Source organism: Mytilus galloprovincialis, chromosome 9 (assembly GCF_965363235.1).
Source record: "Mytilus galloprovincialis chromosome 9, xbMytGall1.hap1.1, whole genome shotgun sequence".
NCBI classification, from domain to species: Eukaryota; Metazoa; Mollusca; class Bivalvia; order Mytilida; family Mytilidae; genus Mytilus; species Mytilus galloprovincialis.
Window position 1 is genome coordinate 79415901 of NC_134846.1, and position 27002 is coordinate 79442902.

Below are 27002 nucleotides of genomic sequence, written 5' to 3' on the forward strand. Positions count from 1 at the left end.
TTCATTACTTTTATTTGAGTAGTGACCGATCGGCAAAGTATTGGACGGCACATTTAGGCATGCATCACATGAACAAAAACGACTTTGGTTCAATGCACGCACCTGTGAAATCAATAATAGTACATGAGGGATTTGATTTGTCCACCACTGATAATGACATTGCTTTGGTGAGACTACAAGACCTTCTTACACTGAATGATATAATAGATACTGTATGTCTTCCAAAGTCAACAGCCAAAACGGGAACTATATGTTATGTAACTGGTTTTGGACAAATAATGGGTAACTGTTATAATGAGTGTTTATCTAGAATTCATCTATAGATTATAGTAGTTAATCAATTTACAATCTCATAAATCCTTTAAGAACATACAAATCCAGGTAAAAGCATAAAAAACTTAAGCCCCAGTCCCACTAGACCACGATTGCACCACGCTCATCGTGATCTAAAATAAATTCAAATCGTGCTGAGGTCGCGGTAAGAGCGGCATGAAAATATAAATATCTTTTTTCTCACGTTGCTACTACGTTCTCATTACGCTTCTACAACGATCCCGCTACGATTATACCACGTTCTCACCACGCTTATTCTGCAACTTCACTACGATCATCACAATCTTTCTACGCTAATTACGTCCTCATTACGACCATATCACGAATTATCTGATTGAAACACGATCTTACCACGCTTTTGCTGCGATTATAGCACACTCTTATAATGATTATACTACGTTCATACCAAGATCTTAATATACGTTCTCAGCAATAACGTCAACATCGTGTTCCATATCAATACTGTTCGGATTTCTTCCATTTCTTCTTTTTCTGATTAATACGGAAATTTCTCGGACACAACACAGTCATGCCACCAAAATCTACTACAACACGTAGGCGTGGTGGTAGGGGTAGATGTAGATGCAGAGACAGCATGAAAATATAGAATATATACCAATACACATAATTAACAGCGCCTGTTGATTTTTTATAGCCTGACCTGTTTCGGTCCAAAAAGGACCTTCAACAGAGGCAGAATGTTGGATTAATGTTTACATCCTATTTATATAGATATGGTAACCGTTGGTTCAGAGTAAACCGGCGGTTCGGAGTTAATCGGCAGTTCAGTTAACCCGCGGTTTGGTTAACCGGCTGTTCAGAGTTACCCGACGATTCAGAGTTAACCGACGGATCAGAGTTATCCAGTGGATAAATATATATCTGGTTGATATCTCAAAAGGTTCAATTATCCTTTCCTATATTGCCTAGATGCAGAGGCAGCTCTCATAGTAACGAATTCTGATCCAGCAGAGATGTTGGACAGACCAATCCAAACTGAATCACAACCTATTGCTTGTCCATCAAGCTCAAATGACGATGTTTTAGTGAACGCTAGCAGGGATGACAGATGTGTCAAGCATGGTTGAGCCGTCAGAGAAAAAGGACAAGCCGCCCAAATTACATACAGACAAACAAAACCTTTTATGTGTTTTATGTGAAAAATGGCAATGAGCATGATGGTCGTTGTATGAAAGTAGTCAGGTCGTAAAAAGAGCGTAATGAGGAAGGCATGGGGGTGCTAGAAGCGTACTATGGTCTTGAACAGCGTGGTGTAAACGTGGTATAGTTGTAGTGAAAGCGTAGTTCGGTCGCGGTGAGAACGCGATGGTCGTAGTCAGGTCGTAATAACGTCGCTGTGAGATCGTAGCGCAGTCTTTCCGAATAGAATCACGCTTTCGCTACACTCTCGCTACGATGGTACAGCGACCTATGCTATCTTACCAAGACCTTACTGCGCTCTAACTACGCTTCTACTACGACCTGATTTCGCCACGACCGCACCACAATTGTTTTGAACATGTTCAAAGTTGGCCACGATCATCACGATATTGAAGACCTCACTACGACCGTGATACGACCCTACTGCGATCTACACGATCGCACTACGATTATCAAATCTTGCATTTTTTTCACAGATCGTAGTGAGATCGTGGCCTAGTGAGACTGTGGTATAAGATAATACAAACTTCAAAAAAAGCGATACCAGTTGTATCAAAAAGGTAAAAAGTAAAATCACAAAAATACTGAACTCCGTGGAAAATTCAATAGTTAAGTCCCTAATCAAACAGCAAAATCAAACGAGAAAACACATCAAACGAATGGACAACAACTGTCATATTCCTGACTTGGTACAGGCATTTTCAAATGTAGAAAATGGTGGAATGAACAAAGTCTCTTGCTATACATGTATCTTATTACTTGTGAATCCACATAAATCTGAACTATTCTCCCAAAGTTATTAAATGATTGTTTCAACGTTCACAGTCAAAAAGGACTGTGTATTATTATTTTGCGTAATATATAAAAAAGAAGATGTGGTATGATTGCCAATGAAACTATCCACAAAAGACCAAAATGACACAGACATTAACAACTATAGGTCACCGTACGGCCTTCAACAATGATCAAAGCCCATACTGCATAGTGAGCTATAAAAGGCCCCGATAAGACGATGTAAAACAATTCAAATGAGAAAACTAACGGCCTTATTTAAGTCAAAAATGAAGAAAAAAAAAAACAAATAAGTAACACATAAACAAACGACAACCACTGAATTACAGGCTCCTGACTTGGGACAGACGCATACAAAAATAATGTGGCGGGGTTAAATATGTTAGCGGGATCCCAACCCTCCCCCTAACCTGGGACAGTGGTATAACAGTACAACAGTACAACACAAGAACGAACTATAAAAATCAGTTGAAAAAGGCTTAACTCATCAGATGGACAAAAATACAAGTGGACGTGGCATATTTTTTCATATTTCTTAATTTGGAAATTGCAAAAATACGTATATAATCTAGTTGACGAATTACTTCTATTAAATATTCCTCGTTAGCATATAAAATGTAACGCAAGGTTTTTTACCATTCATGGTCCTATTGTTCTTTCCCAACATTTAATAACTTGACAGGATCACAACAAAATAAGCTTATTTATTTTAAAGGGACAATAGCTTTCAAATTCATGGTCACCGATTTGACTCAAATCCTCATATTTTATTCATAACATATTTACGAATTACGAATGCGTGTTTAAGAATGACCGATTTTACCAGACTGTACTTCTTCACTAATATATTCATCTTTAGAATCTTGCTGTCCTGATGTTTTGAAGCAAGCTATGGTTCAAATTGACGATTTATACCAGTGTAATCAAACATCACATCTACATGGACAAATTACGAGGAACATGATTTGTGCTGGAAATGGTGAAAATGATGCATGCAAAGTAAGATTCGTAAATTGCAGCCAAATACGCTTCTCCAAGTTAAAGGATGAACATGTCAAGTATTACACAAACAAAAAAGTAATACGGAATCAGTTATCGGTAAAATAACTATTTTTCAGAATTACCTTCGTCGGCATGACCTTCATTGCATCATAAAAGCCAACAAACTAAATGCAGCTAGAATTGCATAATTGATACTGTATTGACCCAACTTTAAACTCTGGTTGGTCAACCTTACCACAACTAAATATAAACACAACAATAACTAATTATATAACAAAAGTGTTACAATACATTTTTTTTATAACGAAAGAAATTTAATAAATCAGTATAATTGTGTTAACAGCATTAATCCAAACGTTTAATAAAATAATAAATGCATTTTCACGGTAATGTAGACGACCTCCATTGGCAGCAACAGATAGCATTTGTGTCTGCATGGTTTTTCTTGTGCAGTATTTTTCCATTTTAATTTGACTGTATGCTCTATTGACTGAATTTCTCCTTTGAATTTCGATCTTCTTTGTCAAGTATTTCAATATAATTAAAGACAAAGCGTTGATTTTGTTTGTCAGGGAGATAGTGGAGGACCACTCGTATGTCAAGATGATAACGGTAAATGGGAACTTTCTGGTGTTACATCATTTGGTTTTCAATGTGGTGGTAAGTAAAACGACAGAAATGGTTCAAAAAAACAAATCTTGAAAAAATACTATCACTATATCATGTACAGGCTGAATATATTACTGTCCTCAGCAAAGATAAAGGCAAACTTTATATCTAAACAGAATTTTGAAATGATATGAAACATATTTTAACTAATCATGGTATTGTATTTATGAAACAAGAGTTTTTCCGTCCTTGTATATGTGTCTTTAATAGGAAATACGAACCCGCCGTTTGTGTTATCTACTTATCTCCGTATAGGTCAATTATATATATTTTCTTCTGTTGAAAAAGTGATTGATCTAATTTTGTAATTTGCAATACAACTAGTTGCTTGCTTCAGTTGAAAAAAACTTTGATATTCTTTATGCTGCATCTTTATCTTTATTTCAGTTCCAGATACACCAGGAGTATACACTTCCGTTATAAAGTATGTTAAATGGATACAACAGACAATTGCAGAATATTCTTGATATTCCCTTGTTGATACCTAACTTGTCTAAACATCTATATAAATTTTTATTTTGGTTTCAAAAAGGATACTTTTAATCTCACCAAGACCTATGTATCTGCAATAACATGTGCCTCTTCATAATCTTAAAATTGATAAATGCTTTTGTTCTATAGACATTTTGCAAGCATTATTAATTCTTTTTGTTATTTATTTTGTAATAATTTTGATCTGAATAAACAATGGTAAATAAATTTTCTATAGTGCATTCTTTTTTTTTCTTTCTATTTTTTCCCCTTCACTATTTGCGTATTTCACTATCTGATGTCAATGTTATCCTTGTTAAACATTATTTATAAGTATCTAAGTATCATTTTGTCTATTAAACGGGAGTTTACTGGAACATGAAATTGAGGTTTGAAGCTTTGAAGTAATTTGTTGTCTGTTTGACGGGTAGCCTTTATCCTCCTTTATTCATTTTTTATTTTTTTTATTTAAACGTTAACGCGTTAGAAGATTAATCTTGATTAAGTGAGTAAAAACAGTTGTATGAAACACACAAACACTTCATTGGGATAATAACGTCAACACTAAGAATAAATCGTTATGGGCCATTGTTATACGAACAGTATACAACTGTTGCCTTTTTTAACATTCACATACAAACAAGATGTCTATAACCACCAAATTCCATATTAAAGAAAGCAAGAAAGCAATTGAAGCTTTTCAACCTTGTAAAAAAGAAATGGTTCCCAAAAAGATTCCATGAAAGACAATAAGTAAAAAAAAAGAAAAAAAAACAAAGACAGATGAAATAAACAATGTTCTGTCATGCAAATTACAGAAATAGAAATCACGTGTCTGTTGTTACCTTTATTTATTGTTCACATCTAATGTTTAGGAATTCGATAATTAACAGTAAAAATATCGGAGGAGTAATGAATACTGTCGTTGAGAGCTGTCTACAAAGATAAAGAAATTGAGCTCAGAACAGAAGTGAACAATGGTGAAGAGCTTGAAAAAAAGAAACAGAAATGGACACACAAAAGAACATATATAAAAACAAATGAAAGATATCCTGTTGAATTTAAGGTAGAGATAAATGAAATACGACCTCTTTTTCACTTCTTTGGTTAAGGTATAAGAAAATATGAAAACTGTTAAAAAAGTATATGATGACCGGTACTTGAATTAAACTTCCAGGTCGGAATTGCTATTGTTCACAGATTTGGCAAGCCAAGTTTCTATGGTGAAAAATCTAATATTGCAAGATTTATAAAAAGAATGTATGTATGAAAGATAAACACGAGTTGTTAACAAAATCCATTATACATTAAAAAGATAGTATAGTGGTAAAAATAAAAAGATTCCGGAAAAGGCTCTTCCCGGTTCCAGAAAAAGCTAGAATATGTTCATAGGAAGCAGAATTTGCTTGCGTGCTCATTGATGGCTTTGCTAGCTAACTGACTAGAAGGGAATTAAGCGTAGTAAGTTTTTCATACCTTTTTTTAACCAAACATTCTGTAAAAAAAAAACATTGGTGTGGAATCTGTTATGATAACCAGTATACAAAAACATTGGTGTGGAATCTGTTATGATAACCAGTATACAAAAACATTGGTGTGGAATCTGTTATGATAACCAGTATACAAAAACATTGGTGTGGAATCTGTTATGATAACCAGTATACAAAAACAATGGTGTGGAATCTGTTATGATAACCAGTATACAAAAACATTGGTGTGGAATCTGTTATGATAACCAGTATACAAAACACAACTCAGAAAGCTAAAAATCAACAATACATGTACAACCAAAAACCGGGGTTGATACCATGTGCTCCGAACAGGTAATCAGCTAGTGTCCACATGTGGGACCCGGCGTGTTGTTCATGTAAATACAAACTCGGTTATAATCTTGATAATCTTCTAACGTACGATTGTTTTTCACACGTACATTTTACAAAATCTAGTTCTTGTTTCTCCACTTGACGTATATCTTGTGGAGAAGTTATCTACTTTGAGTTGAGTGTTTTACTGTCCATGTGCAAACTAGATAGTGGATGGGTGTCATTGTTTGGTGAAATGGTTTCTCAAGACAACTTTCAAATGAGGAGAAAGGTTTTCTTAAAAGGCATATGCAATGGCAACATAATATATCTGTAGGTTGTCTAATGCATGATAAATTGTTTATTATTTAGATGGTTTCTCGCTTCGTTTAATTAACCAATGGTTTGTAAAGAATTTTGAATGTATAGTTCAATTGCATCTTCATTCTGGACAGATTTTAACAATATCAATGTTCTATGTCGAATATAAGTTTTGATATAATAATATTGAATGGTATCTGCTCTTTGGTCGTGTTGTTGTCTCTTTGACATATTCCTCATTTTCATTCTCAATTTCATTTTTTTTTTGATTTACATTGCAATTGTGGTTTAACATACAGATCCAATCATGTCTCTAAGTAATGTTCCAGATATATGGGGATTTTTTAATTTTTGTGAATTTCAACAGTTTGATTCATTTAATGTGCTGGTATGACCACATATTCAAGCAAATTTAATCATTGTGATAAGCACCCATGAACTGTCAATTCTGGGTTAGTTTATTGTCTAATTAGACTTTATAACCTTCTTTTTTTCCCTATCATTTGCATTCTGAAAGTTTTATTGCATCACTAATAGAAAAAAAAAAAGGAAAATCACTAAAATACTGAACTCCGAGGATTATTCAAAACGAAAATTCCCAAATTAAATGGCAATATTAAATGATAAAACACATCAAACGCATGATCAACAACTGTCATACTCCTGACTTGGTACATGCATTTTCAAATGTACAAAATGGTGGATTGAACCTGGTTATAGCGCTTAACCTCTCACTTGTATGACAGTCGCATCAAATTCCATTATATTTGCAATGATGCGTTAACAAAACAGACATAATAGGTTAATAGTAAAAATATGGGTACAGCAGTCATCACTGTGTCACAATCTCAAATCAAACAAATATTTAACAAAAAAGCACAACATGTTTAATGTAGAAGTTAGGCTCTGGTGTATGTTTGTCATAAGCGGAACATATTCCTCTGACTTAAAGGTAGACATCATTTGACTTTCCTCCATCTGAAATGATATGGTAAGAGTTTTAAAGTCAACCTAATCATCACTGCTGATGTAGTACACAGTTTAAAATAAGAAATAAAAACAAGGTCTGAGGAAGAGAAATGGTACTTCTGTTCAATTGGAAAAAAAAATTAAAAACCACCTGCATTGCTTCGCGTGTTTGACGTCGTAAATTGTAAACGTCACATAGGGAGAAATATAAAATAATTTTGCCGTGCAATGGCTTTAAATATACGAATCTACCAACAAGTAAACTTAATAGGTATTGGATCATCAAAATTGACAATACTGCACAAACCGGAAAAATTATATGAGTCTAAAAGATTGTGTAACAATACCGATAAATAAATGGAAAACAAAACACTAAAAAGTGTTGAATATCATCGCACAAAGATGGAAAAACTGAACAAATGATATAAATTATACAATAATTGCAAATATTTCGGCTCAACAAATGGCCTTCCTCAGTGTTAAAAGTTTTAACAATACTGATACATAATGTATAAGGTGTAAAAATAGATCAGTAATAATACAGGTAAGTTGAGGTCGATTGATTTTAATCCAAAATCCTGAATATCATAATATAAACATTAGACTGTAAATTTAATTATTTCTGTCTATTGATTCCATCTGGATGGAGGACACCCAGTTCTTTTATTCAAAACTTCTCCCGATTCTCTCTTTGCCTATCTTTCAGGTTGTGATCTGGTAACCTGAAGTGTTGGCTGGCAGGAATATACGTTTATTTGTGAGCGTTTGTGAAATGGCTGCATAGATTCACCAACATATTGGAGACCACATATAGGACACTCAAGAACGTAAATCACGTTTGAGCTTTTGCAGTTGACATTGCAGAAGATCTTGTACGTCTTTTATGTGGTCTTACTGTGAAATGTTGATGAATGCTGCAATTGGTTGCAACATTTGCAGCGCTTATCCCCACAAGTCTGGCAATTACCTACAGTATGGTTAGGTTTGGAAAGGTCAGCACGGACAAGTATATTTCGCAGGCTGTTAGGTTGTTTGAAGGCAATAATAGGAGGCTTAGGAAAGATTTTGGATAACTTAGAATGTTTCTCGATTGCTGTCCAATGATCACGAATGGTCTTGAAACTATTTCTCAGGCATGGATGGTAAGTGGGCACACATGGGATTCTTTTACTTTTCCGTTTTTCTTTGTAAGTTAGCAGACTGCTTCTGGGGATGGATTCCGCTTTACGAAAACTATTTTTGATGTTTTTGTGTTTATATCCCCTTCTTTTCAAATGTCCTTTGAGCTGCCCCATACGTTGTTTTGCAGTGTCTTCAAAGGAGCAGATTCGCCTTATTCCGAGAGCTTGGCTGTATGGAATGCTTTTCGTGCAGTGTGGAGGATGGCAACTTTCAGGTGACGAGTATTGATGAGTATCTGTAGGTTTAGAGTATAGTTTATTATACCTACAGAGAGGGTGCTAGATGTATCAAGGAAGTTTATGGTGGAATTAGATGTGTCATGGTTAAATTTGATGGTAGGGTGTTGATTGTTAGCATTTGTTATAAAAGTTTGTAATTCTTGGTCTCCCTTGTCCCATTTCATGTCAACGTCATCAATGAATCGATACCAGGAAAGCGGTTTTTCGATGGAGCACTCCAGCAGTTGCTTTCAAACTTTACCCATGAATATATTGGCATAAGATGGAGCCATTTTTGTACCCATAGCAGTGCCATTTGTCTGTATTTAGAGTTCTCCTTGGAATGTGAAGTTGTTCTTTTTCAAGACCATAGTAAGCATTTCTACTATGGATTCAGTAGGTGGAATTTTAAGAGATCGAGAGTCCCAAAATTCTCTACATGCTTCAATACCATCCGCATGGGGAATATTCGTATAGAGGGAGGTGACATCAATTGTGACAAGAGTAGTATTGGCAGATAGAGGGTTAAAATCCTGCATTTTTAGTAGGTAATCTGTAGAATCTTTTATAAAAGATGGCAAGTTTTCTACATGTGATCGACGATAGTAATAAACGAATTGGGATATTTTTTCGGTGGGATGACCATTAGCTGAGACGATTGGTCTTCCTGGGTTACCAGGTTTATGAATTTTAGGAAGCAGGTAGAATCGCCCAGGTTTAGAATCTTCAGGTTTTAAATATTTGAGAGTATCTATATCAATGCTGTTATTGTCACACATTTCCTTCAAACATTCTGTTATTTCCTCACTTAATTGGAAGGTGGGGTCCGAATTAAGTTTTTTGTTAAACCGGTCATCATCTAATTGGCGAATGGCCTCTTGGACATACTTAGTTTTGTCCATGACGACAACTGCACTCCCTTTGATTGTAGGTTTAATAACAATGTCGTCATTATCTCTCAAATTTGTTAAAGCCACACGTTCACCAGGTGTTAAATTGTCATAGGTCTGATTATTTATTTTTACATTTGTAAGTTTATCCGTTTTAATATTGTCTATAAATGATTCTAAGGTGGTATTTTTGCTTGGTTTAGGGACCCAGTTACTTTTCTTTCTAAATCTATATTCGTTGGAATCGTCAGAGTCACTATCTGAGGTGGTGCTATCGTCTGAGGTCTACGTCTGAAATGTCTGTTTTTGGTTTTATTATTATTTTTTTTTCATTTGTACTAATGGATGGGAAAGAAGTACCATCCCGTTGAAATCTGCATCTTTGTCTGGAGCGGAGAGTGGCGGTCTTAGTGTTGGTTACATCTCTCATGCGCTCTTGGATGTTCTCGAATTCGCTTGCTGTTAGATCTTTTTTGCAAGCGTGAGACAAGGAGTCAAATTGAAGTGTCAAGTTTTTAAGATGTTCAATACAGTGTTCTCTAAGGAGTATGAGTAGACGGAGGGAACAGTGAAATAGGGTCTGATCCCACCTACGTAGAAATGTATCAGACAGGCTGTCCGTAGTTTGAAGCAGTGCTTTAATACGTAAGCCACTGGGAATAACATTATTGTCAATTTAATGACAGTAATTAGAAAGATGGTGTCTAGTACTAATTTGTAGTTGTTTAGTGATCTTTAGTTGTTTGAAATATTGATTATAATTCATTTTGTACACAATTGGAATATAAGTCTGCTGGGATCGTGAATTTACAGTCTAATGTTTATATTATGATATTCAGGATTTTGAATTAAAATCAATCGACCAAAACTTACCTGTATTATTACTGATCTATTTTTACACCTTATTCATTATGTATCAGTATTGCTAAAACTTTTAACACTGAGGAAGGCCATTTGTTGAGCCGAAATATTTGCAATTATTGTATAATTTATATCACATGTTCAGTTTTTCCATCTTTGGGCGATGATATTCAACACTTTTAAGTGTTTTGTTTTCCATCTAGAACCCAACGATATCCGATTTAAGTGTTCATGTGATTTTAGTGAAATCATTTGCACATGTAACAGAAAACGGAACTGTGTAAACTAACCTTTAAGCCTCGGTCACACCTTAACGGATATCTCGAACGGACGCCTAACGATAACTTTTTTTTCAATCCGTTCATGTCCGTTAGACGTCCGTCCGTATCCGTTAGACGTCCGTCCATATCCATTTCATGTCCGTTTAGTGTACGTTTTATCTGTCGACGTCCGTTCTGTCCGGTGGAAAATTTTGAGCATGTTCAAAACTTTGAACAGACGATCAACGGATAAAACGTCCGTTAGGCGTCTGTTTTGTACGGTACTCGTCCATTTCGTTTCCGTTTCGTATCCGTTACTTGTCCTTTATACATCCGTTGGAGGTTTGGTAGACAATATTCAGCAACGGACGTTAAACGGATAAAACGGATGTTGAACGAATGTGAAACGGACTTCTACCGGACGTATAACGGATAAAACGGATGATGAACGGATCTGAAACGGATAAATGCCTATTGAAAATTTCTATCCGGTAAGGTGTGACAGAGGCTTTAGTCTCAACTGGTACAAATGAAAAGGTCAATCAGTACGGTGTGTCTATTTGTTATCTACGTACCAATATAAACTGATTGTAAACTTCAACAACAAGACTTTATATATACAAATGTTTAAAATTATCTTAATATTTTGCACCATTACATTTACACAACGATTCGTTATACACATTACATGTTAAGAATTATCTAAATGTTTTGCACCATTACAAACACACAACCATTCGTATGAAAGTATGCTTTGTTTCAGAAAAAGGGAGAAGGTTTGGATCCATTAAAACGTTTAATACCGCTGCAAATGTTTGCACCTGTCCAAAGTCAGGAATCTTATGTACCGTAGTTGTCGTTTGTTTATAAAATGTAATTTATACGTGTTTCTCGTTTCTCTTTTTTTTTAAATTTTATATAGATTAGACCGTTGGTTTTCCCGTTTGAATGGTTTTACACTAGTAATTTTGGAGCCCCTTATAGCTTGTTGTTCGGTGTGAGCTAAGGCTCCGTGTTGTAGGCCGTTCTTTGATCTATAATGATTTACTTTTTTTAAATTGTTATTTGGATGGAGAGTTGTCTCATTGGCACTCACACCACATCTTCCTATATCTATTATAAGTTTAAAATAAAACATGGTAACCAAACAACATAAGGTATTTTTAGCAATGATATTTTCCATCTTGCTTTTAGATACTCAGACAGTGGTTTCCTTTTATATTTTTTTTTAAACATTCTAAACACATATAAATGAAACTAAACGCTCCAACAAAAGGGCAGTGCTCAAACCAAATCGTTGCCAGTCTTCGTACGTTATAACAAAGATATCACAAATTAAAGAATAAAAAAAAATAAGAATATTTTATAGGTTTCTAACCCAAAATTTTAGAATTGATACAAAAAAGATCACAATAGACGTACGGTGACCAGTGTTTAAGATGACGACATTCTTTGAAGGCACTACTTCAAAATTTCATACAAAACAACACAAGTCTGTTTGTGGTGACGTAATATAGACAGGTCATATTATAAGAACTTTGTCTTCCTAGTTGAAGCGTTTATCTTATATTACACAGTGTAGATTATTACTTATCAATATTCCTAACACACATACATTAAAGAATGGTTGGATATAGTGTAAACATTAACCTTCTTGTTTTAGTGTTTCAAACAGTCTACGCAGGTATTTGGAATTGGTTGCACTCATTTCAGTTTTCTTTAACAATTTAAATCTGTTAATTAAATCTTTGTAAATGTAATTTGATGAACTAGTCTTTGTCCGTAATAAACTCTGATAATATTTTATAATAATTAATGTATGTGCTTTTGTGTTATTGTGATGGCAAGCAGGGTTAAATAACGCTTACGACAATGATATAATTCTTAATACATGCAGCAGCACCCTTCGCTTCTTGAAACAAAATATTTTAGCACCTCAAGAGGGATACATTGAATGTTGTTGTATACTAGTATACATTATGTTAAACAAAATTCTTATAATTGTCGTTCATAGAACCGGAAGAGACTTGGCTCACGACACCCGTCACATAGTCAGACATACTGAAGTTATCATGCATGGTTAGTCGATTTTGTCCCTCTCAACCGTCCAATGTTTCATTTAAATTAAGAAATGTCACTCTCCAAACACAGGGTACCAGATATTAATAAAATCAGTTTTGTTACTCACAAAGTCCAAAAGTCAAATGAATTGAAATGCTGTTCACGAAAATAGGACATGAGCGCTTCATGCATGAGAACATGAAAACATTCAGTTGTTTTAAAAAAGAGGGGGTATTCAAAGGTATACACAAGCTCGTTTAAACGATTGTAAAACACCTTCATTCCTTTTCTGAATATGACAGTTTCCGATTTTCGAAACACTTTACTAATATGTTTTCTATTGTTTTTTCAGGTTCATTAAAAGATTTAGTGGTAACAAATATCAAAGACACATCAGCAACAATAGAATGGACGCCACCCAATATAGGCAGTGGAATCCTCAACGGTAAAGTTTCTTAAAATTATAAGGAATCTTAATTCCTATCAAGTGTTATCATTGTTTTTTATTTGTATTTATTGAATTCAAGACAGGGTATGAATGCCTGTGGGACATCTTTAAATCAGAGAACAGAGACGAAGGGTACAAATACCTAAATACCTTTAAGTATTAAAATCATATGTTTTCTGTTTCATATAACCAATCCAAATATACATTAATATGAATAAAGGAAGGTGTGTGATATTGGTCTTTAATACAGCAAAATATCAAAACACAAAAGTTGTAGTACTGTTTCGGTATTTTTTGATTTATAGGTAGGAATTAACATACTATTACATGTATTATTTAATTTTCAGGTTACCGCATACGATTTGAAGAAACAGGTCATCCTAAAACAGCGTTTGGTATTTCTGTATTGGTCTCAAATTTAAATTGTACGGTTGCTGCTCTGAGTCCATCTACCAATTATACAGTGTCGTTGTTTGCCTCAACTACTATGGGTCGTATGCTTATATCATCAACGACTTTCAAAACAAAAGATACTATTGGTTAGTTTTAAGGATCAGCATTTGACCTTATGAGGGAAATTATCCTGATTTAGGAACAATTGATGCATTAACCGAACTTTAATTAGTTATCAAAAGTACCAGGATTATAATTTTATACGCCAGACGCGCCTTTCGTCTACATAAGACTCATCGGTGACGCTCAGATCAAAATAGTTAAAAAGCCAAAATAAATACAAAGTTGAAGAGCATTGAAGATCAAAAATTCCTAAAAGTTGTGCCAAATATGGCTAAGGTAATCTACTCCTGGGGTAAGAAAATCCTTAGTTTTTCGAAAAATTCAAAGTTTTGTAAACAGAAAATTTATAAAATGACCATATAATTGATATTCATGTCAACACCGAAGTGCTGACTACTGGGCTGGTGATACCCTCGGGGACGAAACGTCCACCAGCAGTGGCATCGACCCAGTGGTGTAAATAGTTATCAAAAGTACCAGGATTATAATTTTATACGCCAGACGCGCGTTTCGTCTACATAAGACTCATCAGTGACGCTCAGATCAAAATAGTTAAAAAGCCAAATAAATACAAAGTTGAAGAGCATTGAGGATCAAAAATTCCTAAAAGTTGTGCCAAATATGGCTAAGGTAATCTACTCCTGGGGTAAGAAAATCCTTAGTTTTTCGAAAAATTCAAAGTTTTGTTTAAACAACTTCAAAAAAAGTGTTGTTATTGTTTAAAAAAAAAGACATTACATTAATTTCCTAAATAGGATAAATGGCATTAAAAAAGATGAATATTCTTTATTCCACAAGACCATTAGATAGTAAATAAAAAAAGAAAACTGAAAGGAGTAGGGTAATTTACCGCCTGAATTTATCTAAAAAAGTTATATCTTTTGGATAAACATTGATTCAATTTTTGTTAATTCAAATCTAGTTTTTTCAAAAATCAAAGTTGACATGATTTCAGCTGTTACGACATGTGATGGCCAACTATTTGATTGTTTAAATGGTAGATGTATTTCACCTCAATGGGTTTGTGATGGCGAAAACGACTGTGGAAACTTGAAAGACGAACAGAACTGTATAATGCAAAGTAAGAAATTCATAATAAAATATTTGAGAAAAGTCGAGGAATAGAAGCCCAGTTGGAGGGGAATTTGCCAGCTATTCATAAATGTAGACTATTAAAGTCAAAAAATTTCAATCTGATACTGTAGCCAGTCTATGAATGACGAACTCGCAATGTCCCGGTGCGATTTTAGGGTGTAAAAGTGTAAATATGATATATACAAGTATATGAACACTCCCTTGTTATATTATGTAGGAGAATTCTAATGTGCTAGCTGAAAAAAATATTTTGACCATGTTACGACTAAACTTTACTCATTCTTAAGACACTGTGTAAATAGTGGATTAGCTGTTAATACCCATATCTTAAGGTTGGCTCGACCGGACATCGATCCTTTGACCTTAATTGAACTACCAAGAGATCAACCAGGTTAAATGAAAGCTATGGAAATTAAATGAAAGTGCTTAACCTTTAACATTTACCAAGAATGTGTATAGGTGTTTATTTTATGTAAGACTGCTTCTAAATTTGAATTGTAAGCGAAAGAATGTTGTTTGCATTATTGGTCAAACTTTCTCGACTTTTAATTTGAATTTTACACACAAACTAGAATGATTTTCTTGACTAGACTTCATATCCTATTCAGAATATCATGTCAGACAGCAATGTAAATGTACGTACCCTGTATAGCTTGCTGTTCGATGAAACCTAAGGCTCCGATTTGAAAACCATATTTTGACCTAAAATGGTTTACTTTTACTATTGTGACTTGCATGGATAGTTTTCTCATTGGCACTCATACCACATCTTCTTATATCTATGTACTTTGAATGTGTTTGACAATAGGTTAAATGTTTCAGATCATTTTTGTAGAGGTAGAATGTAGCAGTTCAGAGTTCAGATGTGGCAATGGAGGATGTATTCCCGCTAAGTGGCGCTGTGATTATAACGATGACTGTGGTGACAACAGTGACGAGCAAGGCTGTGAAAATACTTTGTCTGGTTGTGGAGGGTTAAAATATAGGACGGGAACTGAGGGTGATATCAGAGGAAGATATAATCCATTCGACTTCCCTAATAACAGGACCTGTATATGGGACATTACTGTTCCAGATGACATGGTGGGTATATCATTCACAAACGTTTATATATTCACTGAACGAAACAAAAAGACTGCATGGTATAGAATACAATACAGTTTGTAACATAAATTGGATTTTTTCCTTTGATGTTTTTATGAAATAATTTGCTTAAAAAGTGTGGTGAGGGAAAACCATGGTATATTATATGCAAATTTATGTTGTACCATACTTTGCTAATTAAATATGCAACTCGACTAGAATCCAAAGGAAAAAAGGTGGAGCTTTAGCCATGGTATAACATATTCATTTTCATCTTATTCCATGGCTGAAGCTCCACCTTTTTTTTTAAATGTATCCGCCTCTAAAATATTTAGGAAACTGTAAAACATACTAAAAGGTCAATTTCTTCATTTGTTTTCATTTTATAAGAAAAAGCAATAAAATATGTGTACCACATTTCAAGAAACCCTTTTCAAACTATATAGGATTGTTACGAATTCCCTTAATTTTGGAAACAATTACTAAATGTTTCTTCTTTCAGTTTTGAAAAAAATAAAATGTAAAACTATCATTTCCTTTGCGAAAATTCAATTAAATTTCGATTTAAAAAGAGGGGTATCTAGACAAAAAGGAATAAATATCGGCTACAAATATCTGTGAAAAAACATGATTAGGGGACGTACACTATCTACGCCTCTGGATCCGCCACTGTTAAAATATTGTTTTACCATTAAAATTGTGTTTTAATAAATAATCTAATAAAATAACGGAAGAAAGGCATTTTTCAATTTGATAAAAATTCTGTAAAATATGATTAATTTGTATGATACATTGAAAAAAAAAAAACAATTCTTATCGTCATTAGAATAATTATTTAATCCTTGTCGGTGGTTTACCTCAGTCTGATGACATTATGAAATTACCTGCGCCTACAATCATACACGGGGCGCAAAACTAAAAAAAAAATCGGGAAAATCCGACATTTTCTTTACTTTCTGCAAATTCAGGGGTTCTATTACATGAAATTTACAGACGATTATACACGAAGCGCAAAAGTGACTTGCGCGAGCTTCCATTTTATTGGTTAAAACTGTAACGTGATCAATTTCCAATATTAGTTGAAGGTCTTGAAGCTGTCAATCATTTTATTTATATTACAAATTTTATATACCATGTGTCTTACTCATTAACATATTTAAACAAACTCATCCTTCGGATTCGTTTGTTTAAATATGTTAACTCGTAAAAACCATGGTATATATAGTACATAATAGAATGGTGACAGTTATATTTAAAAAGCAAGTGCATGGACATATTTTTTTCTGTCTCAATATTACGTCTTCAGCCAATGTCGGTCAATATAAGGCAGCCATATTTTTGTTCCAGGTTAGTTTTCACTAAAAAGGGAACTACTTAATGTAAAATGTGTTGTTCGTTGTGATGATTGGTATTTTGGTTAATGTGTGTCCTTGGGTTTATAACAAATCTTAATCGTATCAATTTACTATGATAAGATTTTGCATGTAATTATCTTAAAAGTCGTATATAATGCCACTTTAATTACAATATTGGAATAGAAAACCTCGAGTTGATATCACGTGATCTTCAAATCTCACTCTCTATGAATGATTGATTAATTGCTGGTTGCTTAGCGTCCAGTAGTAAATATTTCATGCATGTTCAGGAAGAAATTATAAATCTCATTCGAATTGAATCCTATGAGTATCTGCATGTTTTAGTAACTCAAATGATTTCTAATGATGAAAATGATGCACAATATTGTTCAGTTTAAGTCCCTACTTATTCTTTTTAAAAATATAAAAACAAAATTCAATTTGAAGTAAACTATACATGAACAATACTTATTTTTATCTTTTCATTACAGTTTATCAAAATTCATTTCCTACAACGATTCCGCATTAAAGCATTTCTGGACAACTGCACAGATAAATTTGTTGCAGTATATCAGGATAATGGAGAAGCTCTAGGTAGGTTTAATAATGTTTTGTGGTAATTACAGCAACACGACGGGTACCATTATTAGTACAGCAGAATATGTGTATCCTTCCGAAATATATGAGATCATCGTCGGCTCTTTTGTTGTGGTTCTTATTGCTGATTGTTTTCTATATGGTGTGCCAGACTGTTATTGTTTTTCGTCTTTTTCCTTTTAGCCAAGGTATTGTCTGGTTTTCACCAAATTCTGAGTTTTATTATATCCCCTAATATATATTCTGATGTGATCTCTCCATATAAAAATACTGCCTATCATTAAATGTAATGTTTATTTAGTTAGCTGTGTATTGTGTTGTGTACAATTTTAGGTAAATATTGTGGTAGACAGCCTCCAGTTGATATGACAATAGAAAGAAACCATATACAGATTGTTTTCAAGACCATCAATATGACAAGGTCCGAGGGATTTTCAATGCACTGGTCAGCAGTGAATGGTATGTACAGACGATAATCTTTAATTGTAAATTATAAAGGTATGTTGTTAAAGTTAAGAAAAAGGTGAAAGTGTATCTTACATAAATATGCATATACTTTTATAAATTGTGACTTGGATGGAGAGTTGTCTAATTGGACTCATACCACATCTTCCTATAACTATATATTGATGAGATAAAAATGAGAATGGGAATTTGAATAAACAAAAAATTAACAACAGAACAGATCGACAAACCGATTTAAGGGTGATACATCAATGAGACCGCAATCCAACCCATCAACAACCAGCATACACATTCTAGAAATATCAGAAAGAGGATAGCAAAGAATGAAAGGACGATAAAAGTAAAGGAAACACAAGTGTTTTTAATAAGGAAGAAGAAAAAAGACCTTGTTCATGTTTGTTAGTTTAGGTATTTAAAGTGTTTTGTCTATACGTATAATCGCGTATAATAACCGGTAAACTGGATGGGAGATGCAAAAGTGACAAAAGGGTTCCATTAAACACAATAAGTTTTTCTTGTCGGTTACAGCAGAATTGTGTCTACGTTTTCAATTGCCATTGCAATACATTGGATTTCGCAATACATTAGATTTTGCAATGTGACTGTGATAAAGAATTTGTTTTATGGGTATAATTGAATGCTCATTTCAATTTTTCCAGCAACTAAAAACAATAGCGGATCAAATCAATTGGAAAAACTTGTTTGTAATCAAGTGTTTACCATCGACAACGAGACTACACATTACATTGATACGTCAGAACTTAATCAAACCATTGACTTCCAATGTGTATGGTTTATAGAGGCACCAAAAGGTTATAGTATCCGCTTCCGGTTTACTGATTTCAATCTAAATGAAGACAGATATTGTTCACATGACTCTATCGTTATAATGGACGGACCAAATTTAAGGATTCCGCACGGACCATACTGTGGACAGACAATTCCATTGGATATAGTAACCTCATATCATATAGCTAAGGTTATTTACCAGTTAGACCCTGTCAATGGAACCAGTGGACTTTCTTTGCAGTTTTCTGCAGTTGGTAAGTAATATCCCTCACCTACTTAAATAAATAGTTATTTGTTGTATAAAACCCCTCTCATTTGTGGTAGTTGTGTACTCTGTGAAATAACTGAACATATTTCTTTATATCTCTAATGGCGAAAATATTCATGTATCTATTATTTCAATTACTTTGGGAAAAGAGAATCCAAGGTGACATTCAAATAAATTTACAAATGTGTGAAGTAAAAACTACTGAATGTATTCCAAATATTTTAATTGGTGGTAAACTTTTTTTTCTGGAGATGATTGAATCATCACATGTTGATTAAAAAAGGGAATTAAAATATGTATGCAAAACGTAATACATAAGATTTATTATTTTCTTTAAAACCTAAATTATTTTCTTCCTACAGAAATGCCTACGCCTATACCCACGCTACCTGCTCCAAAGATCATGTGTGACCATGATATATATTATACAGAACCTGATTTTATTACATCACCAAACTATGGTAACGGCAACTACTATCCTAGACTTCGTTGCTTATGGAGAATATTTGCTCCAAGTGGATACTTAATAAGGCTTCATTTTACATATTTTGACGTAGAATTTAGTCAGAATTGTTTGTATGATGCTTTGACAATAACAGATGGAACTTCTCCATCCGGGGATGTTCTCACTACTCTTTGTGGACAGATGTTCCCGGATGATGTTTTATCAAAGACTAACTCGGTTGTGCTATCATTTGTGAGCGACGATAACAAATCGGGATCGGGATTCAATATTACTTATACCATTGAAAACAAAACAGGTACATATAATTGCTTTCTTTCATTAATAAACAGGATTATTTTTGTATATACATATATAAAAAAGAAGATGTGGTACGATTTCAAATGAGACAACTCTCCACAAGAGATCAAATGACTCACAAATTAACAACTAGGTCATCGTACGGTCTTCAACAATGAGCAAAGCCCATACCGCATAGTCAGCTATAAAAGGCCCCGAAATGACAATGTAAAACAATTCAAACGAAAAAAATAACGGCCTTTTTTATGTACAAAAAAAGGGACGAAAAACAAAACGGTAACACATAAACACGACAACCACTGAATTACAGGCTCCTGACTTGGGACTGGCACATACATACATAATGTGGCGGGGTTAAAGATGTTAGCGGGATCCCAACCCTCCCCAAACCTGGGACAGTGGTATAACAATACAACATAAGAACGAACTATAAAATTCAGTTGAAAAAGGCTGAACTCATCAGATGACAAAAATACAAGTGGACGTGGCCGGGTACTTGTACATCCCAACAACAAAAAGACACTAGGTACATATTTGAGAGTACTTGCAGTTAAATAACAGTTAGTTCAAAGCCACTAACAACTAATAAAAAATCATGCATTTAAGACTAAATTATCAATCCGATCACATCAAACATCGAATGTACTTGTGTACTTAATCTCCTTATTTCTTTACTGATAGGAAATTTACTTGATAATATATACAACGAAATATCCGTACCAATTCGTATGGTTTAAAGTTAAAATCTCTTAAAATAAGTAGTATTTAAAAGGGTGACTGGGAAATAGGAATACTGTAACTTTTGTCTTCTCCCAACTGACAGTTAAAACCTTGTTTCAGTACGGTGTCCGTTTGGATGTGCATAATGTATAAGTACTCAGCCGCGTCCGATCAGAATCGGGACGTTAAATCCGATGCTCCGTGTAAAGAGAATGCACAACTGAAACAAGCCTCTCTACGTTTAATTTCCCATGTTGTTCATGGATATTGTATGAGAGAGGAAATTTTGATAAACACGTTGATAAATGTTTATAAAAATATGAATGAAAAAAACTAATCTGTGCGGTTTTGCTGATTTTAATAACAAATTTCAAATGAACATTGTACATTGTTTTTATTTTACAGAAGTTGATAACGGTAATATAGTGGAAAAGTTATGTCGAAATGGTACTGTTATATCAAAAAATGATTCTCAGGGAGAAATATTATCGCCTGGTTATGAACTCGGAAGGAAATATCCGACAAACATTAACTGTTCATGGTTCATTGAGGCGCCAGTGGGAAAAGTTATTTCGCTTATTTTTAATGTGAGTGATGATTTTGCTTCGCCTAATTGATATATACAAGTTATTATACGAATTAATATGATTTGAAGGTAACAAGAAGTCAACAAAGTAAAAAGAACCGTAAAATAGTTTTGATACATAAATGGAGGCGAGAATGATGCCATCAAACTAGATTTGTATTTTGTTTCTTATTTATTATGAATCATTTACTCTGGTCAAAGTAAAGTGGTACTACTAATTGTCATATTTCAAATTTGCATTACTCAATTTGTAAATATTATAAAAATCTATCAATAGTAAAAGTGATAAATGTGACATGATTGCCAATTATACAACTCTCCACCGGCGACCAACTTTAGAAACACATTACTTCTACCAGTAGGTTTGCCACAAAATTAGGTTCAACCTCTTATATTTGATGTGTTTCCTTCAGCTTTAGTTTGTAACCCAAATTTGTTTGTTTTTTCTAATTCGACTTTTTGAATTTTGAACAGCGGTATACAACTTTTGCCAATATTTATTCAATGCAATATCAAAAATACTTAAAATATCAACATTTGTTATTAATGGAATCTCGATTCGATTACGCGGCATTTTTGCAAAAGATCACAGGATTGACGGCAGACGTCATTCAATCAACAGCAGCGTTAAAATAAAAATGGTTTAGGATCATGTATCGTAAGTAACATTCCCTATAGTGTTTTGGATGTAAAATAGTTTGATATTGGAATACACACATTTGACCTGACTTATCTGTTCGGTTATTATTTTTACAGGATTTTGACGTAGAAAGTGAACGGGATTGTCAGTTTGATTCACTGTCAATTTATGACAGGACAAATGACGTGGACACCTTGATTCAGACATTATGCGGACCGGCATATCCAAACAGATTGACATCTACCAGCAACCTACTGTTGATGGTGTTCCATAGCGACGAAAGTGATACTAGATTAGGATTTAATATAACATATGATTTTCGTGATCCTGTTCGTAAGTTTACAAACAAAACATATTGTGTCTTTTATATTTTTTACTCAATGGTTTATATGTTTAATTAAGAATGGAAAACTTGCTGCTTCATTTGATGACAATACGCTAACCACATTCAGTTTCATTCAAGATTGAATTATGTGTTGCGATCGAGAAAAATATTCTTCAAAGTTATTGCAATTTAATTTTACGGAAAGACCTCGAGAAGGAATAACATACTGCAAAAGAAAGGTTATTGAGATTGATTGAAAGAATAAAAAATAATGTTAATTTTCTTCAATTAAAAAAACGATAGCACAAAAGAAGGAAAAATGAACAAAAATATTGAATACAAAATTTTGTCTGATTACTGGTAAAACATTGTAGGGTTATCTGTTATTTGTGATTTTAATTGTTCACAGCATCTTGCCTACCATCAGAGTTCAGATGTGGAAATGGTAGCTGCATCGATTCTTCATTGGTTTGTAATAACGTATCTGAATGTAGCGATGGAACAGATGAAATAGTCTGCAGTAAGTACGCAAAATTGTTTAAAGTTGTTTTTTTACCCAAATTTTTATTACTTTAATAGTTTAAAGTTAGGTAATGACATAAACTGCGGCACTGAATGCTTTGTCTTTTGAACTACTTTAGTTGTTATATCCCACCCTCTGGAAGTAAACATTTTTCAAAATTGGATCCCTTTATTGTGGTGTTGACGATGCTTGTCCGCACTGTTGTTTAGAAGTCTGATTATCTGTTGTATGTGAAAATTATTCCGCAACATTGCAATTGTAGTTCGCCATGTTTCTTTTAACAGGTTTGTATGATAAAAATTGTGGAAAACCATCTATTCAAGCAGCAAACGTAGATCACAGAATATTTGGAGGACAAGAAGCCAAGCCAGGAAGCTGGCCGTGGCAGGTTTCTTTAAAACATGACGGTGATCATTTATGTGGTGGAACTTTGATTCACCCCGAATGGATAGTTACAGCGTCACACTGTTTTGAACAGTTGGTGATTTCTTATACTTCTAAGTTTAAAATCTTACTTTGATGTATTTTAGTCAATGAAAAACCACACGAAAACAAGCACATTGATAAAAAAATTTTGTAAAGTTAAAATTGAGATTGGAATTTGGAAATGTGTCTAAGAGACAACAATCCGACCACAGAGCAGACAACAGCCAATGCAGCAAGAAACTCCCACACAAGGAGGAGTCCTTCAGGTGCCCCCTAAACAAATATGTATACTAGTTCAGTGATATTGGGCGTCATACTGAACTCCGAATTATACTGATTCATACAAGACTAACAAAGCCCATGTAAGAATAATAATGAAGAACGTTAAAAGAAATATGATTTCCGTGCCAACAACAAAAGTTTCGATAAATAATAACCATCAGATATGACTTCCATGTGTACAAGAGCTTCGATAATAATAACAATCTTATATGATTTCTGTGCGAACAACAAGAGCTTCGAAAAATAATAACAATCGGTTGTAGTGCGTTAAACAAGAGCTTCGATAAGAATAAAATTCGGATATAAATTCCATGCGTACATTACATTGAGTTTTGGTAAATAATTGATATCGAATATGATTACGGTATGTGAAATATGAGTTGCGTTAATGATAAACACCGGGCATGTTTTGCATATGCATAAAAAAAGTTTTGATAAATATTAAACATCAGATATCGCTTACTGTGAGTAAAAAGAGATGGTTAATACCGGTAACCATCGAATACGCTCGTTACCGGAAGTTAAGTTAAAGGAAAATGTATGTCGAATTTTAGCATTAGCAATGTTTTTGATGAGTTCGTACATCAGGACCGATCGCTTTTTGTAGGACGTAATGCTTCTTCCAAATGTAAATAAAGTTGAAAATCAACTTTTTATGCGCCATCATATTTTATTTCTTATCGTCGTTTTGTTTGATTTATATCATAGGCTCACCCCAGTTATATCGTATACTATTTCGAAAAGCAGCATTGAACTACTATTTCAGGTCGTTATTCCAATAGGAAATAAAGAGGCTATTATTCATCTTGGAAATATAGAGGCCGTTATTCTACTAGAGTATACGTCAAACCAACATAAATGCTGTCTTTTAATTTTTTCATTTGATTTTGAATAGAATTTATTGCCAAAGTATATACATTGTCATTGTACGAACAAAATATCTTAATTGTTCCGTTTGTTTTTGTCTAGTTATCGATCAACAAAACACTGGACGGCAAATCTTGGAGAGCATCACATGTACAAAGACGACCCTGGTGCGATACAAGCGGCAGTTAAGACCATTATTGTACATGAACATTTTGAGACTGTTAGTACTAATAATGACATAGCTTTAGTTCAGCTGCAGAAACCACTAACCCTGAATGATAAGATAGATACTGTATGTCTTCCACAAGTTATGTTCAAACCAGGAACTCTCTGTTATGTGACAGGATTTGGAGAAGTTTTAGGTATATAGATTATTCTTGTCATATCAAAATTCTTCATAAATATTAATTAAATCAGTAGCGAATCCAGGGGAGGGTTCCACAGGTTGGACCCCCCTTTTTTGGACGACCAATGTATTTGAATGGGGACATATGGTTGGAACCCACTCCCTTGTTATCCTGGGTTTAACCGTTAGGAAACCCTCATCCTTTTGAAAATGACTTGATCCGCCCTAGGACATACCTTTCTTAAATTATATGTTTATTCATTTAAGAAGTAACTTTTAACTAACAGAAACACTAAGGTTTTAACTTTTAAAGGCAATCATATCTATGTTCTTATCTCGATCGGACGAATAATAGGACATGGCATAAAGATCCGTTCAGAAAAAATCACACACATGCAAGTTAAATGATACTAAATTGGCAATTTAAGCTTTCAATAACTCGTGTCTAGAAGGAGGGAAACTCTTACAAACTCATCATATGTTGATGATGTTTGTGATAAAACTTTGCAAAATATTTGCTCTTATCTGTAAAAGGAGTGTTCTCTAAGTAATATTTTGAAATGGGAGGATGACATACACTCATTGTTACTAGCTGTTTGTGTATGAAATATTTTTTAAATGTTACACACTATATCAATAATATAAAAGTGACCAAACCTTGCTGTTACGGGTAACAAAGTGTGTATCTTTATTTCAGGCACGTGTTGTCCGTTTGTATTGAAGCAAGCAGCAGTGCCAATTGACGACCTGTACAGTTGCAATGAAACATCAAATTTACATGGACAAATTACAGAAAACATGTTTTGTGCAGGGATAGGCGGGAATGATGCTTGTAATGTAAGAGTTATATAGATGAAAAATGATTTCGTCTGCCTTTTTAAGAATATGTATTAATGATCTTACACGTATTTTATCTTCTGACAATGGATCTAATTTTCTTATTCTTAAATTTTATATAGATGCCAAATGTCGGTATTCTACATGCAGTTTATAACTGTTTTACTGTCATTCATAGTATAGTCACAATGTTGAAATGGACGTCAAAGTTTTAATAAATTGTTTACAGTATCAAAAGTACTGTTTTCTTTTGTTGGTATATAACGCCACTTTCTACTGTTATTGCTAATCATGACAGCCTCTTTTTATTAATGGAAGGAGTCGGCAGCTTATTGCAACCCTTGTAAAATAACTAAAGATCTGTTTTGCGTCGGACACGTCTCGTCACGAACGATTTTTGAACTCATAAGATCAATATTGACAGGAAAGTGATCAAATACATATAGTTTAAATACGAGACTATTAGGACACCGATTCTCTTCAACGTCGTCGTGTTTCAGAAATCAAATACCACACACATACAGAAATTCTTTTTTTGAAAAAAAATAAAGAGGTAAATAAATGGTGTTCACTGCTTTCAGGGTGATAGCGGCGGACCACTGGTATGCAGAGACAGTGATGGTAAATGGGAACTTTCTGGTGTAACATCTTTTGGCATTGGGTGTGGTGGTTAGTGTCTATTTTACATACATTTTGAATCGAAAGCAATGTAATAATATTGTTTCTGTCAATGCTTTCTCAACAATTCATTTACATTAAACGATATTTGACATTTAATCAAAAACCAAGCACACAAGGATTTAAAAAAAATGCATTTTCCTTATTGAGAAAATTTTAAATAATGTTTTGTTTTATGTAATATATCATATTCGACGTTTATCTTGTATCTTTCTTGTAAGACCTATTTTTGTATCAATTTCAGATCCCAATTCTCCAGGAGTGTATTCCAAAGTTAGCAACTACATCTCATGGATACACCAGAAAATCGCAGAATATTCATAAAAATACTTTTACACTATTATTCAGTTTTTTAAATTATTGTTTGTTGTTGAATAAAATATTTCACTTCACAGCAGAAT

At 33.8% G+C, this 27002-nt stretch overlaps 3 protein-coding genes across 3 annotated transcripts in view; all 3 read left to right on the forward strand.

Annotated features, from left to right (window-relative positions):
• The window catches only part of LOC143046837 (uncharacterized), a 51056-nt gene extending 46400 nt beyond the window's left edge, over positions 1-4656 (forward strand). The window contains exons 26-29 of the mRNA XM_076219899.1: positions 20-282; positions 3146-3285; positions 3861-3948; positions 4345-4656. Of these exons, the coding sequence (XP_076076014.1) occupies positions 20-282; positions 3146-3285; positions 3861-3948; positions 4345-4424 (571 nt within the window). The 3' untranslated portion in view covers positions 4425-4656. The remainder of the gene's footprint in view (positions 1-19; positions 283-3145; positions 3286-3860; positions 3949-4344) is intronic.
• Positions 4657-12503: 7847 nt separating this feature from the next.
• LOC143046074 (protein sidekick-2-like) lies at positions 12504-14031 on the forward strand. Its single transcript, XM_076219051.1, has 3 exons — positions 12504-12615; positions 13345-13437; positions 13788-14031. Exons 1-3 carry the CDS (start codon positions 12555-12557, stop codon positions 13982-13984), a joined length of 351 nt encoding a protein of 116 aa, XP_076075166.1. The 5' UTR covers positions 12504-12554; the 3' UTR covers positions 13985-14031.
• An 885-nt stretch (positions 14032-14916) lies between these two features.
• LOC143046072 (ovochymase-1-like) lies at positions 14917-26944 on the forward strand. Its single transcript, XM_076219049.1, has 14 exons — positions 14917-15037; positions 15887-16134; positions 17981-18083; positions 18420-18545; positions 19211-19594; positions 19971-20369; positions 21497-21678; positions 22434-22650; positions 23052-23162; positions 23450-23642; positions 24843-25102; positions 25784-25923; positions 26505-26592; positions 26846-26944. Exons 1-14 carry the CDS (start codon positions 15031-15033, stop codon positions 26923-26925), a joined length of 2538 nt encoding a protein of 845 aa, XP_076075164.1. The 5' UTR covers positions 14917-15030; the 3' UTR covers positions 26926-26944.
• Positions 26945-27002: the final 58 nt, after the last annotated feature.